The sequence below is a fragment of the Pipistrellus hanaki genome, assembly GCF_964339955.1.
Source record: "Pipistrellus hanaki genome assembly, chromosome: 2".
Classification (NCBI taxonomy): domain Eukaryota; kingdom Metazoa; phylum Chordata; class Mammalia; order Chiroptera; family Vespertilionidae; genus Pipistrellus; species Pipistrellus hanaki.
This window is the reverse complement of record NC_140504.1, coordinates 58,706,514-58,723,078: the sequence shown is the minus strand read 5'-3', so window position 1 is coordinate 58,723,078 and position 16,565 is coordinate 58,706,514. Positions and strand designations below refer to the sequence as shown.

Here is a 16,565-nt window from a genome sequence, read left to right as displayed (position 1 = left end):
AGAGAATGTAAGAAAGTATTATTCACAAAAATGTGTGACTGATTGAATGGCAGAGATAGATGGGGATGGAGACCTTAGAAATAATCCTGTTTTCAGAAAGATCAACTACACCATTTTCAGAAATGAAGATATCAGAAGGGAGAGGAAGAGATACTTTAGAGGAAATGAATAATTTTGACTTAAGCACATTAAACATAAAGTGCCGGGTGAATAGAAAGAAATGCTTGCAAGGTATTTCTGGACTAGAATTTCTCCCTACCTCCGCCCTCACTAAAATAATAAAAGGCAAAACTGGCAATGTAGGCTTGGAATCAAACTATATAGATGTTACATTACAGATGATACCATCATTAGACAAAACATGAAAAGGAAGAAGCTAGGGCAGCTCTTGCAAAACATACAGAAGATCATACAACCAAAGGATTTCAAGTTGAGATAGTCTGAGAGGCAGAAAGAACACTACGATGGGGCATAATTTCAGGAAATATGAAAGAACAGAAAGAACAAGATGCAGCATAATTTCAGGAAATAAGAAAGAAAGGGGTTGTAAGAAAAAAGGAAATTACTAGTAGTGTGACTAAATAGAAGAAGAAAAAGAAATCAAAGAGATTGGCATGAAAAGACTGGCTTTTTAGAGAAGGAGGGACAATGGAAGGTTGTAAACACAGAATAAAGAAAAGACCAGGGAAAGCTAGTTTAGGCAATTGGGTTGAAAATCAGCCAATGGTGAATGGAGAGATTTCCAGAAAGCATGAGGACTCAGCTGAGGCTAGCAAGACTTTGTAGAGTACTCAATGACATGTTATGATATCCCATTTCCCATAAACCTTTAGATAAGAGGGGGAAATAATTATCAACGTTGTTCATGGCTAGTGACTAGGAAGGTCATACAAGATAAGATCAGATGGACTTGAATTTAGGGTGCCAGTAAGGAGGCCATTAAAATGTCAGACAGAGGGCTCCTGCTTGAGTAGACAGACAAATAAATACAGTGTGCACTTATAGCAGCATCTAAGAAATAACAGAAGGGTTGTTTTTGTTGTTGTTTTGTCTTTGTTTTGAAATCAGTACGGGACTTAGAAATATTATGCAGGAAATTGTTTATTCTACAGTTTTAATTGATTTGAGTTGACAAGGTCCTGCTTACAAAAAAAATGTCTTTGTTCCGCCTCCCTCAACTTTGTAGTGTGTGTGTATATGTAGCATTAATCTATAATATTTCTTTTTGGAAAAACTATATATTTGCAAAGGTTATGAAATTAAAGACTTATCATTTTAATAATAGATTATTTTATAAATTTGCTTCCACCATGATAAAAAATACATAGAAAAACAAATGGGTGAGGAAATGACCAAGGGTCAAAGAGGAAAAATAAATAAAATGGAGGTAGAAGGAACCATATTTGCTCTCTAAAAATATTTCTGGTTCTGTCCTCTCAATAACCATGAGTTTATTATTTTAACTTTTTAAAAGTTTTTTTTCCAGTCATTACACACACACACACACACACACACACACACACACACTTTAACCTGCAAAATGACTTTTTTTATTTCCAAAAAGATATTTATAAAACCACTGTGAAAACTATTTTGATCTACTTCATTCTATCTTTTTTTTTTTTTTTTTTACCATGAGTGCATATGATTTGAGTGCCTATTTGTAATAGTTTACAAAATTGAGGTTATAGATTAGACTGTTTCGTAAGTTGCCACTTCACTTAACCATATAGTGTGAATATTTTTATCATGTAATATAATGTTTTATAAAGCATGGTAGTTAATAGTTGCTGAGTTGTATAACTCAGAGTTTTTAGTTAGAAGCAACTTGTGTAGAAGGGAACTTACTGCCACTCACATCTCTGGGAACCATATAAAACCAGAATCATGTCAAACATCATATGAGGGGCATGAGTGCTGGTGAATCCCAACAGAAGATGGCACAGCTTTCACCACCACCAACATGGCCCTGGATCCAAGCATTAATAAGTTTTAGAGACATACCAACAATTCTGTGCACTTTGGGAAAATTTTTTTTTACATAATTTGTGTTGCCATTCAAGGATTAAATATTTCCATTCTATTAAAACAACAAAGACCACCAAATTGACAAGACAATAACAACCTTTTATTTTATTCCCCAAGTAAAATGTTATCAACTTATTCACTCAGGTTCTCCACATTGCTTATTTAGATTATTCTTAATTGCATTATATTTTTGAAGTTTTGTGAAATGGCCATTTTATAGTATATTTTATGTGTTTATTATAAACTATTGGTTTTATATATTTCTTCAGATAACCAGACAATTTATCAAACTTTATTAGTGCTCATATTTCTCTCATCTATCTATACACATAAAAGGCTAATATGCAAAGTGTCCTCTGGGAAGTTGACCAGGAGTTAGATTGCTTGCTATGACATGTGCTGACCACCAGGGGGTAGCATGGAATGAAGGGAGGCACTGACCAGCAGCCAGAAGGCCCTGATTGGTTCTGATCACAAACCAGGCCTAGAGACCTTACCCATGCAGGAATTTGGTGACCAGTTTTCTAGTTAATATATAAGAGTTTTTTAAAAGTAATAATTATTTTAGCTGGAAATATTAAATTTATTTCCTCCTTTCCCACAACTATATCATTTTGGCTTTATTTTATTTTGTGAAAAAGTATAATTAGTCAACAGATGGTTATAAATAATTAATTAAAAAAATAAAATTAGATTTTTTCTGAACAGCCACTCATTAAAATTAATACTGGCCCTCTAAGAGATTTAAAAGTAGAAAATAAAAGGCTAGAAGAACTGTCAATAAATATGAATCTCAACAAAGTGAGGAAGGCTTTTTAACATAAAAATTAGTTTAAAAAGCTTAAAGAAAAATAAATAAATTTGACTGCACAAAGTAAATGTATAAAATACAGAGAATTGGTAAAGTGATTTAAAACAAACTGTGTAACAAAGTTTTAATGTCGTTGACATGTGAACAAACTTTGACAGGTGAAACATCAGTGATATAAGCCTTCTCCTATAAACTCACTGTTAATGGTGCCACCAGTATGTGAACAAATTCTTGTTAGTCCTAAGTTTCTCGTTTCAAATGTCTGTTAATAAGCCTGAGTTTGCAGCAGGTGCAAGTTTCAAGGCCTCCATCTCATGTCCAATCCCTAACTTGGAGGGTGTCTGAATTTTATGTCAGCTTTGACACTGGTTGGTAATGTCTAGATCTAACAATCCTAAAAGGAGAGAAGTTCCTCAACATAGAGAAGAGGTTTGAATGCTGGGTGAACAATAATGTCCATCATAATGGTATTTCTTTTTATGAAATTAGTTTAATTCCTCATTCCTTATTCTAAATATTTAGGGTGTTTTTCATAGTTTTCTTTATACATAATTCTGTGATGACCACTTTTTATAAAAAGCTGTATTTGCATTTCAAAGGATTTTCTTTCTACACATTCATGGAAGTGGAATACTGGGTCAAATCTTTTTTAAAACTTTGACAGACATCCCCATATGACCCTAGTAAAGTTTTCATTAATTTACACTCTCCACAGGGAGATATGAAAGTGTTAGTTTTCCTACCAACTTGTCAATTTGGGCTAGCCACATTGTGTTAATCCGTTCCTAGTATTATTAGTTTAAAAATAGTAATTTAGTGCTGTTTTATTTTGCCTTTCCTTGATTATTAGTAAGGTTTTAATAGTTTATCATATGTTTGCTATTTCTGTTTCTATAGTTCATTCTGTAAATTGGCAATAGGCAGTTTGAAAATTTTTATTTATATTTTCTGTATTGATTTTCCCTCTTTTTATTAATTGATTAAAACTTCCAGAATAATGCTAAATAAAAAAAAAATATATTGTCAGTAACCTTGCCTTATTCCTATTTTGCTGTATTTCTGCTGAAATTATCTAGGTGTTTTTTTTTTGTTTTTTTTTTTTCATGTTAAGAAAGATATCCTCTAAATTTAGTTCACTAAATTAATGAGTAATAAATAAAAATAGAGGTTGATTTAATTGTATATATTTTTGTTGGTTATAGGGATTTATGATTTTTCCCTTTAACTCTTTGATGTAATATATTTTATCCATATACTTATTTTAAATGGATTATGCTTGAAACAATCTTTTTTGATCATACTTCATTTAATAATAGAGGCCCGTTGCATGATATTCGTGCAATAGGTCCCTGGCTTCACTCCCAGCCAGTAAGCCCCCTCTCCTCGGCCTCCCGGGAGCAGGCACATCCCCTCTCCCCTGGCCACCAAGGAGCCAGAAATTCCGCTCTCCCTGGCCACCCAGGAGCCAGCAAGTCATAGCTTCTGTATGGAGCACCACACCAGTAGCTCCCTCCACTGCTGTTCTTCCTCTCATAGCAGGCTACACACCACTCTGCGTGTACGTATGCAAATGTACATCCATCTTTGTTGGTTTAATTTGCATACTCACTCTGATTGGCTGTGGGCATAGCTGAGTGATAGTTAATTTGCATGTTTCTCTTTTATTAGGTAAGATAATTTTGGATTTGATTCATACTAGTACTTAACCCTATTATCTACCTTATGTGTTATAATACATGTTTTATTTTTTTCTGAAATAATTTCAGATTCACAGAAAAAAATGCAAGAACAATACAAGAACTCTCATATACTCTTTCCCTAAACTCCATTCAAATTTTGTCAATTGTCCCAATAATTTATTTTATAGAAAATGGCCCAATGTATGATTACATATTTTACCCAGTTACCAAGTCTCCTTCAATCTTGAAGTTCCTCAGTTTCTCCTGACTTTCAAGACCTTGACTTTTATTATGAAGATTAACAGGCCAGTCTTCCTATAGAATGTCCCACAATTTTGATGTATCCAATGTCTTCTTATGATTAAACTCAGGTTCTGATAGAAATATTACAGAAGTGATGCTGTATTCTGCTCATTGCATCCTATCATTTGGCACATGAGGCCAATATGTCCCATTACTTGCAGTGATAACTTTAAGTGTGTCAGCTAGATTTCTTCACTTTTGCACATTTTAGATTTTTTTTCCCTTGGTACTTAATAAATAGTTTGTAGAGAGATATTTTAAGATTATGTAAAAAGAAACATCCATTTATATTTCTTGCCTTAATTCATTATTTCTGCACTGGTTGCTAGATGATATTTTTCAAATTCCATCATTACTTCTACTTTGAATAGCTGGCATTCTACTATAAGAAAGAGTTACATTCTCATTTTTAATTATAATTGCTTAAATTATCCAAGTGTTGTATTACATTGCTTTTACATATTTTTATACACTAGTTGTCCTAGAATTGGCCAGTAGAAGTCCCTTTCAAGCTGGCTTCTATATACTTTTGGAATGCCTTATTTTTCTATGCTGACTTTCTTACTTTCTGATACAACAGATGCTTCAAACTCATATTGTTTCTTCCTTGCCCAATCCTAAAATCACCTGTTTCTCTAAGTTAGGCTTGTTCCTTTTAGTGAAGAGTGATATTTTTAAAGCAACATCAGGCCCAGGATGAGTAGCTCAGTTGATCAGATCATTGTCCTGACATACCAAAGTTGTGGGTTCAATGCTTGGCTTCCACTGATGTAACATTTAATGCCAGTGATCATAAGTGATCCCAAAGTCATTATTGATATGTATATTTTCATATGAAGAAGGTGTGTGGAGATGTCATGTAGCTAAAGATTGAGTTTAGCAGACCTTGCAAGTATTTATTTCAATATAGCATATTTTTACATGTTATGACCGTCATGAACTGATAAGTTAATTTATTTGTGAAAATTAATCTCTGAAATAAGAGATAAAATATTGGAGATGTTGAATAGTCACTAACATGGTGAAAATACATATAAAAGGAAAAAAGGATTCACCAGGGGAAATAGAATGCAGAGAAATCTGAGGGAGTGCAAATAATACTTAAAAATTTATGAAGATTTTGAAGTCTAGAGCAGTTCTTATGTCTCAACCATTAATTTTTTTTTTTTTTTGACAGCTTTGATACTTGAAAGTGAACAATTTAGAAAGAGAGGAGAATATTTTCTTTCCACAGGACTAGGCTAGGTAAGTAAGCAGACTTGGAAGGCCTAAGATGTTAGTAGGAAAATTAAAGTAGTTATCAATCTACCTGTTTTCTGTCCTATGCCCAGAAAGATTCATTTTAAAAGTATTTGCGGTTGTAACACTGTCTGAAAGCAAATGAAATTATGCTGGATTATTTTCCAAATGTTTTGAAGATACACAATTCTTTTAAAGCACTGGATCTCAAAGTGTGATCTCTGTACCCAAAGCATGTCATCATCTGGGATCTTATTAGAAATATTCTCAAGCATCACCTCCAAAGTACTTAATCAGAAATTCTTGGAGAGTTCCCGCCAATCTAAAAGACACCAATATGGTGATTACCAAGGGGGGAAGGGAGTTGAGGAGAGGTAGGATGGTATAAATGGGGGATAAATAGTGATGGACGGAGACTTGACTTGAAATAGTGAACACACACTACAATATACAGACAATGTATGATAAAATTATACACCTGAAACCTATATAATTTTATTAACCAATGTTACCCCAATAAATTCAATTTAAAAATACCCATGGGGGAAAAGATAACATTTTCTCCTCAAACATCTTTAATAAATGTAGCTAAGAACTTAGAAGCTATGATGGTCTAAGAAGTCTTTACAATCCTAAATAAGCAAAGCTAAAGGCTGGATGCTAAGAAAAAGGACAAATATAAAAGCTGAGAGAGCCTACCATAAGGGTTTCAGACAAGGGTAACAGCTGTTAGACAATGGGAAGCACCCCCAGGCCAAAGTGAGCCTTGAAAGAGATACTGTAGCAGCAGCAGCAACAGCATCATAGTTGTCTTCTTTTCCATCACCATCATCACCATCTATTGGCTGAGAACATATGCGCTCCAGACACTCAGTTAGGAATTACATAGATCATTCAATTTAATCCTTACAATAAATTCAGAGGATCTAAAATTTTAACTTTACCTGTATTTAACATATGAGAAAATTTAGCCTTAGAGAAATTGATTTAAGTAGCAAGGAGGACAGTTGCTATTTTTTAAACTTGATTTATTTAAGTAGCAAGAAGGAAAGTTGAGATTCAAACTAGGCAGCGTGAATGAAAAGCCTACTTTTAAACTGCTATTCTTGTGATATTTCATAGCATCAGTGTATTCTCAAAGGGTTGGCAGAGAAAACGAATAAAGTAGCCTATATAATAAAAAGTTAATATGCAAGTCAGCCAAACAGCAGAACAACTGGTCGCTATGGCATGCACTGACCACCAGGGGACAGACTCTCAATTCAGGAGCTGCCCCCTGGTGGTCAGTGTGTTCCCACGGTGGGAGTGTCGCTCAGCCAGAAGCCAGGCTCACAGCTGGTGAGTGCAGCGGCGGTGGAGGGATCCTCTCCTGCCTCTGTATCAGCCCTAAATTTGTTCGACTGTGGGAAGCAGGCTTAAGCTATCAGCTGGACATCCCTTGAAGGCTCCCAGGCTGCGAGGGGGCTCAGGTCTAGCTGAAGGACCCCACCTAGTCCATGAATTTTGTGTACCATGCCTCTAGTTTACTTAATAATCAGTTAAGTTGAATTTGCAGAAATCTTGGAAGTTGAGCAAGTTTGAAAAACTAGAGAAAAACATATATTCTGAAGGAGGGGGCTGTGGGATTCGAGGAAAGACAGGCCAGTCAGACATAGAAGCAGAATATTTGAAGTGGTAGAAACATGTTCATCAAACTCTGACTGAGTTATGTCACTCAGTATGATAAAATTTTTCACTCTAGTAGAAAGTGCTTTCACCCTGGCTGGTTTTGCTCAGTGAATAGAGCATTGGCCTGTGGACTGAAGGGTCCCAGATTCAAATTTGGTCAAGAGCACATGCTGGGTTGCAGGCTCAATCTCTGGGGGAGGGAGGCATGCAGGAGTCACCTGATCAATGATTTTCTCTCATCATTGATGTTTCTATCTCTCTCTCCCTCTCTCTTCCTCTCTGAAATAAATTTTAAAAATATATATTTAGTAGAAAGTGCTTCAGATTTGATTCTAGGTTGGTTTGGCTCCAAACTACCCCCTGAATCCTCTGTGTGATCTTGAACAAGTAACCTACATTTAATGAACTTCTGTTTCCTTATTTAGAAACCAAGAATTAGATTGTCCAATTTCATTTAGTATAACCCAATACAAAATTTCTAGGGTGGCCTTTAGTGGCTTTCCAATGACATTAAATGTACAGATATTCATACCTGCAAAGGTATGGATATTGATTGTATAGCAATCCTACAATATAATTAAGAGCAAGTTGTTAGATAAAATCAGTTCTAAAGGACCTTAAATAAGCTAGATACCTTTCCTTTCTCTGCTATTCAATGTGGTAGAACTTCGGTTTTGAGGTGCACATATCCCATGTGTACATGCGTGTGTGTGTGTGTGTGTGTGTGTGTGCATGTGTCAGAGAGAGAGTTTGTGTTTATGAGGGAAATGGTAAATTTACATATTTACAATTCTCTAGTTATATTTAAAAATTTTAAATGGGGTGCCTGAGATCCAAGCCCTGGTGTCTCTTATTATTGTACCTTAAATATTTTCTATTAAACTAAATGGAAAGCATTCTATGCTTTGATTGTGAAAGGAACTTTGCAAGTCAGTAGGCATGCCTTTTAAAAGCAATAAAATGAAGCTGTCAGCCATTGTAAATGGACCAAGATGGAGGTCACATGACTAAACCACCCCTGCACCAGGCAGCTCTGATGTATTTTACTCCAGTTTCAACCTATTAATCAGAGTAGTTGGAAGAGCAATAATTTAAATGCTGCAGTAATCAATTCCATACACATTAATAGAAGCTACAGTCAAACTTTGCCACACCACTGACTGCATTGGAATCTTGACAGGAGCCCTGAGGGCCATGCCTAATTTGCATTAAATTTACATAAAATTGTAAATCAAGAATTCATGAACACAGCCCTAATATTTGTTAGTGCTTAGATCTTGTTAGATAGATTGAAATTGCTGGTAGTTTGACTTCGCTTGCAATAAAATCTTGCAGCTGATCAGCTTTGTTCTCATTCTGCAATTATGGGGAACAGGACCTTAGAGAGCTATAGTTGGGAGCATGTGTTTGCCATTTAGGGTTTTTGTCCTATAAAACCATGACTCAGATGTGTCCTTGGAAACCCCAATTGAGAAACTGATTTTCCCCAATGACTTTGCAAATCCTTGTCACTGAATTTGCTCACAAATAACTTGCCATTAGATGGAGACACAAACTACATAGAAAGCTGGCCAGCGGAGAGGATGTCAAGGCCTCTGGAAACCTTTATTTTTCCAAACAACATTTACTATCATAAAAACAGATAGGGATATTATCTAGGCTGGAGACAAGTAAAAATCAAACCTTCAGCAAAGTGTGCAGTACTTAACAGTGTGAAAAGTGGACTTCACATGGTTCGAAGCATGTGTGTGTTCTTGTGTTTCTGTTTCATCTTATTCCAATGGCTGTAGCCTTTGCTGTGTATTTTCACACTCAGGGCAAGGAGAAAAGATTCTTACCAAGGGTAATGGCTCACAGTGGCAAGACTCAACTCTCTATATTCTCCTTAGTCTTCTCATTATAAGTCTATACTTTCAGAGAAAAAACACTTACTTAAGTGCCAAAATACATTTAGAAGTTTTTATTTTTAATTTTTAGAAAGTATTATGCAAGTATGTTGTACATCATGATTACATAATCCCCACCACCACCACCTCACCTATCCTATCATTTTCTTACCTTGCACGATCAAGTAAACTTGGGAGGTCTTGGGCTCATGCTGTGTTTGAACTGAGCAAGTGTAGGAACCCTCATCATAGACATCCACCTTCTGGATCCGAAGGCTGTACTCCAGAGAATGGCGCTTCTCCAGCTCCACCCGGGGGTCCAGAGACCACTTGTCATGCCCAGCAAAAATGATGCCAGAACGGTTCAGCCAGGCCACCTTTGAGTTCTTGTCTTCTACAATGCACCTGACAGAGCAGAATAACAACATTAGAGCCTTAGCCATGCCTGCATCTGCATTCATTATTCACATGATTAGACTCAACAAGACCAGTCAAGAAAAACATTTAATGCAGGATGAACCATTGCTTTGTTCTTTCTTAGAGTCTTAAATATCATCACCAGTTCTCCTTTAAGACCTAATTACCATTCAATGGATAGATATCATTATATTAGATTCAATTCAGCAATAAACAATCTGAGTATGAGTAATGCAGGCAAAGTTAAATGGGTATTGATTTCCCACTGGATTATCTTCTTGTCTAGGAAAAGGTCATTCACACAGAACTCCATCTGTTTAAGTAATTTTGAGAATCAGATGATTGATAATGTGGCACATTTACCCAGTTTAGAATTGTACTTATTCTTTCATTGCTATTTTCTTGTGTGATGGTATATTTGAGTGATGCCCCACCACTCTAGAAATTAGACTAGATTTCAGAGTTTGCATCTGATCTGTATGAGTTTGTAATGCCTACTCCCAGGAGTGAGGCATGTGTGAGCAAGCCCAATTAGGTAGATAGGTGCTGTGTCAAGGTCATCAGAGTTAGCTAGCATCATCTTGCCTTAGTGTGGTTCTAGCTGCTGAGGGCAGCAGAGTGTCTGCTGGCAAGACAGCTTGCTACCAGCATTTCTGAGTCCATTAGTATGAATTCAATCTTTTGTGGGAGATGAAGAAACCAGTTTTATAGTTTCTGTTCCAAGAATGATGAAGGAAAAGTGCTTATTTAAATTATTATTTTAGAAACCTAAAAGTCTCTCCCTGAAACTTGAAAGAAAGGGCAAAGACCACGGATCGCTGAAGAAGGGGGAAATACTTTACATGATACAGTTTTCTCCAATTCTATCAAGAACCTGGAAATGAAAAAAAAATAATAAAAAGTTCTCTGTTTCACTTTGGCAATATTTATATGTACCCCACAGGAAGATTGTCCTAGACCCTCTTACAGCTGCAAAGCCAGCTGCTCAGCACTGTGGGGCATGAGGGATGGACAGAAGGAGCCAGGAATATGACAGCAAAACACCATATTCCCTTATATTTTCCAAACTAAGTCAAATCCAGGTTTCCTCTCAGGTCAAAAGACCCAGACACAGAGATTCCATGCCTATGCATAAACAGGAAATTGGTGTCCTACCCACAGGCTATCCACAGTAGGGATACAGAGGCTGATTTGTATCTTTCATAAGGAGAAAGGCTGAGTCTTAAAAATTCCTATTGTGCAGAAGATTTCCTTACCCCTTTAATTTTGGTTGAATTATGTATTTTATTTAGCATGATTATCTTATTTAATTAGTTGGGTGCCTTGATATGCAGACCTTTCTTTTCTTCTCAACCTATTTATTTCCCCCAAAGACAGGCAAATGAAGGTGTCATTTAGTATCTCCATTTCTCAACATGTGTTTCTCTGCCATACAGATATTACTGGGATTAATTAGGTACATTTGATAATTAATACTTCTCCAAGAGGGAGTGCAGAACTAACTTCATAGATACTTGCTGCTTCTTTCCAGACTCGATTTTTACTTTTTCTCTTCTTTCCTTTTATTGCATCATTTCTCTGTTCTTGATGATGTCTATGGCACGTCTCAACTTAGAATCATATTTTAATTAACAGGCTGTTTGCTATCTTCTAGATTATAAATGAAGTTGTTCATGTAGATTTACTGTGTTTTTACTTTCTACTGAGAAGAATGGAAATGTACTTCTAGAAATGTGTTTTAAATATTCTATCACATTTCTCCTACTTTTATCATCTACACAGCTCACTACAGCAGCAAGCAGATATCATAGAGATGAACTTTGAATGCTGTTTAACCTAGCACATGGGTCCTAATATGTTCCTTTTGAGGGAAAAAGATACCATATAATGCATTATGCACAATAATGGCCCATTGTCCAATAAAGACTGAGATTTTGCCTAATTTATTAAGGTATCTCCCAAAACTAATCTGGTGTAAAACAGTAAAAGTTGGCAAATGCCTATCATATGAATAAATAGTATCACAATGTAGACACAAGACATATGGTTACATACATGGTGGGGCAAAAATAGGCTTACCATTGTGAGTATCAGAAACACAGAGTTTATTCTTACATTATTCCTTACTAGAGGCCTAGTGCACAAAATTTGTGCACTGAGGGTGCGGGGAGTAGTGTCCCTCAGCCCAGCCTGCAACCTCTCCAATTTGGGATCTCTCTCACAATCCAGGACTGCTGGCTCCCAACTGCATGCCTGCCTGCTTCCTGATTGCCCCTAATTGCTTCTGCCTGCCAGCCTGATCACCCCCTAACCACTCCCCTGCCAGCCTGGCTGATGCCTAACTGCTCCTCTGCCAGCCTGGTTGCTCCTAACTGCCCTCCCCTGCAAGCTTGGTCTCCCTCAACCCCCAACTGCCCTCTCCTATAGACTTGGTTTTCCCCAACTGCCCTCCTGTGCAGGCATGATCCCCCCCCCAACTGCTAAACCCTGCATGCATGGGTCCCCTCCAGCTGCCTTCCTCTGCCAGCCCAGTCACCCCTAACTGCCCTCCCCTACAGGCCTGATCACCCCAACCTCCCTTCAAGGCTTGATCCCTCTCAACTTTCCTCCCCTGTTGGCCTCATTGCCCACAACATCTCTCCCCTGCTGGCCATCTTGTGGCAACCATCTTGTATCCACATGGGGGCACCCATCTTTGACCACATGAGGGCAGCCATCTTTATTAGATAGGATTACTTATTGTATTATTTTCCATACAAACAACTGTAAACTTACTTTTGCCCCTATATATTCCACCCAACCCTGACCCTAACCTGAGCTCTATAGTAACCACAAATCAATTAGGTGAATTTTCTTATCAACACAAGGTAGAGTACCTAAGTCAGGTCTTTAATGGTCCTTTTGATATGTTAGCAATTTTTGTCTATGGAAAAGTTAAAATTACCACACATGTCATTATTCCAAATTATTCTATGAGAAAAATCAAATCTATCTTACCTAAAGGAGTAATTGACAATTTCAGCAAAATTGCCAGACCCATAAAAATGCATTTTCTTGAAACAATATATTATGTGGGAATTTTGCTATGACAATCTACATAACATCTTACTTTTACATTGTGTTTCATTCATATTTAATTTTTAAATTTATCTTTTACATTGAAATAAGTGAAAGGTGTATTAGAATTCAAATACTCTTTTTACTAACTCAATATAAATAGCTAACTCCAAGCACCAGAGGACAATGTAGTATTTCTTAAAAAAAAAAATACTTCTTCAAATACTTAAATGTTTTGTTTTTGTTTGTTGTTGTTGTTTTTAGTAATCAAAAGTTCCAAAGTAAATGCATTGATTATAAACTAGAAAGTCATCTATTTAATAAAGAGGTAATATGCAAATTTACCCTCATGCCCTCACACAAGATAGCTGTCCGTATGTGTTTAAAGATGGCTAACCCATGTGATCAAAAATGGCCACCACAAGATAGTTGACATGGGAGGGTAGTTGTGAGTGATCAGGCCAGCAGAGGTGGGCAGTTGGGGGTGACCAGTCTAGCAGGGGAGGCAGCTAGGGCCAATCAGACTGGCAGCAGAGGGCAATTAGGGGGGACCAGGCCTGAAGGGGAGGGCAGTTGGGAACAACCAGAATGGCATGGGAGCGCAGTTGGGGGCTACTGGGCCAGCAGGAAAGGGCAGTTGGGGGTGACTGGACCTGTAGGGAAGGGAAGTTGTGGCAATCAGACTAGCAAGGGAGCAGTTAGGCATTGATCAGGCTGGCAGGGGAGTGGTTAGGGGGTGATCAAGCTGGCAGGCAGGCAAGTGGTTAGAAGCCAGCAGTTCCAGATTGTGAGAGGGATGTCCCACAGGGATCTGGCCTAAACTAGCAGTGGAACATCCCCCAAAAGGTCCAAGATTGAAGAGGGTGCAGGATGGGCTGAGGGACACTCCTCCTCCCACCCCCCCTCCCACCCCCAGAGGGTGCACTGGGCCTCTAGTCTTCCTATAATTGACTTAAACTTTCATACTGAAAAGTAATCAAAAGAATAACACAATTTCAGAACTAATTAATTTTAGATTCTTGATATACTGTAGTGACTATTTTAAACCATTAAGAAGTGGATGAAAGAAAAAATATGGTAAGAGTCAACGTAATAGTCTCAGTTTGTAGAATTTGCTTGTTAAATGAAAATAATCAGTCATATAGGGTAGGCACAAAATGCCTGGCTTTTCAGAAATGAGGAAATCCTGATTAATGCAGGCCCATATTCCCAGCATGCACTGGCTGGCTGGTAAGCATCATGAGCTTGCATCTAGGAGATGAGTTGGCTCAACTGTGCATTTGGCATACCTTGTAGAGCAAATGAAAGGTCTCATGCTATGCCATCAAGATGTGGTAATAATGTATTATCCTTCACTTGATGCTGCTCTAGTGCAAGACAATCTACTTCAAAACTGGGTTCCTAACCCGGCTTGCATGGCTCAGTGGTTTAAAATCATCCTATAAGACAGGAGGTCACGGTTTGATTCCTGGGTTGTGGGCTGGATCACCAGGAAGAGGCATGCAGGAGGCAGCTGATCAATGATTTTCTCTTTCCATTGAAGTTTCTATCTCTATCTCCTTCTCCCTTCCTCTCTGAAATCAATAAGAATATATTTTAAAAACAACAAACAAAAACAACAACTGAGTACCTAATGACTTTATCTTCAAAATCATCCTTCACTAAATCAGGAAAAGTATGAAGAGATATATTTTAATAATATATCAGTAAGTCCATGTGTTGTTTGGACTTAATAGAATGTTTCTTCCAGGAGCTCAAGATGTTGCAATTCATTCCACCTACATAGCTCTAACAGAGCCTAGCAGCATAAACCTATCATGTATACCAAGCATGTCAAACTCGCTGCCTGAGGGCCACATGACTCCTTCATTTGGCCCGTGTTAGACCTTGAGTTTGATATGCTTGATGTACACAGTAGGTGCTCACTAAAGTGTGGAATAAATAAACTAAATTTAATAAAATTAATTGCTATTAAGTCAATTATCAAATATTTGTTAATTATCTAAGAGGCACAGAATAGATGGATAACTATTTTAATTTTTCTTAAAAAAATAAATAAAATGATCAGACACAAAGGGGCATTTAAAGAGAATTATTGAGTGTGGTGTTAAAATGAAAGCAAAAGACAAAAAATGTACTCAGTAATTCCACTATGATAGACGATCACTCCTGGGAATTAGTCTATATAGTATGTGAAAAGCAGCAAAAGAAGCATAAAGCACTAGATAAACATTTAGTGGATGGCCCATTTTAACCTTGAAAGCAAAAATATCAGGTGGGTTACTTATCATAACTATGAATCAATAATATGATAAAAACCAGCTTAAAAAATAACTGGAAAGACAAGCAAACAAACTTCTATCTTCCCTGGTCAGTATATCTAAATTCATAAAACTGTCACAAAATATCAATACACTCATAAAAATCGCAAGCATTGGATCTCTGTGAACATTTTACACCAAGTATTTTATGCACCTTATACAAACAGGTACACTAATAATTTCACTTTTATTGTATAAGTCTGGGGATTATGTTTCAAAAACAATGAATCTAATTGAAAGCAGAAATTAAATGCTAAATTCCATTTGTACCAATTATGGATTGCTCAATAGCATATTTACTGACACTATATCCATGATGTAAGGGATACACATCTACTAGATATTAAGCTAGTTTATTGCTACAAGAAACATCTTCATTTTTTTTTTTAACAAGCATTATTGGTTACCAAGAATATATCAATTTAGAATTCATCCAAACTTCAACTTTCTACTATTTCTCAAGAGTACATAATAACATTGATAACAAGTTACATTTTATTTAAGCACTCAATAGTTTTTTACACTCATATATATTTTTTTAATTGTAAGGACTGAGGAAAGTATAACTGGCTGGATTGGGAGATTTATTTATTAAATTTAGAAAGAACAGTTTGATGAATAGCTATCAAGTGGGGGCAATTTGTGTTTCCAGATGATATTTGACAATAATGGAGACATTATTGGGTTGTAACAAGTGGAGGGGGGAGGTTGTTATTAGCATCTAGTGGGTAGAGACCAAGGATACTGCTAAACTTCCTACAATGTAGAGGACAACCTTCCCCTTCTCTTGCCCCACATACAACAAAGACATATTCCATCTAAAATGCTGACAGGGTCAATGTTGAAAAACCCTGAGTTAGACTTTGATCTCTTTGTTTAAGTGTCCAGAAACCTGGGACAAGCATCTACAGAGCAGTGGTCTTTTCTCATAGGCACATACTTCCTAATTTACAGAAAACTAAATTGCCACCAAACCTCCTGAATATTTAAGTTCATGACATAGCGATGTTCTGGCAATAGGTTTATTTTTTCACATTTGTGATTCTCCCTCTTTTATAAGATGTGGAATAATTCAAGATGTAGATGGGAAGAAAGTCTTCAAAAATGTTTGGTCATTTATTTTTATATTGTTTGCTTTATAACTAAGGTACGAACA

The 16,565-nt window shown here is 36.7% G+C and overlaps 1 protein-coding gene across 3 annotated transcripts in view; it reads right to left on the bottom strand.

Annotated features, from left to right (window-relative positions):
- LSAMP (limbic system associated membrane protein) overlaps positions 1-16,565 on the bottom strand; it is a 620,668-nt gene that overhangs the window by 293,480 nt on the left and 310,623 nt on the right. For all 3 annotated transcript variants that reach the window (XM_084873911.1, XM_084873909.1, XM_084873910.1), the window contains exon 2: positions 9,787-10,019. In XM_084873911.1, coding sequence (XP_084730037.1) covers positions 9,787-10,019 — 233 coding nt within the window. The remainder of the gene's footprint in view (positions 1-9,786; positions 10,020-16,565) is intronic.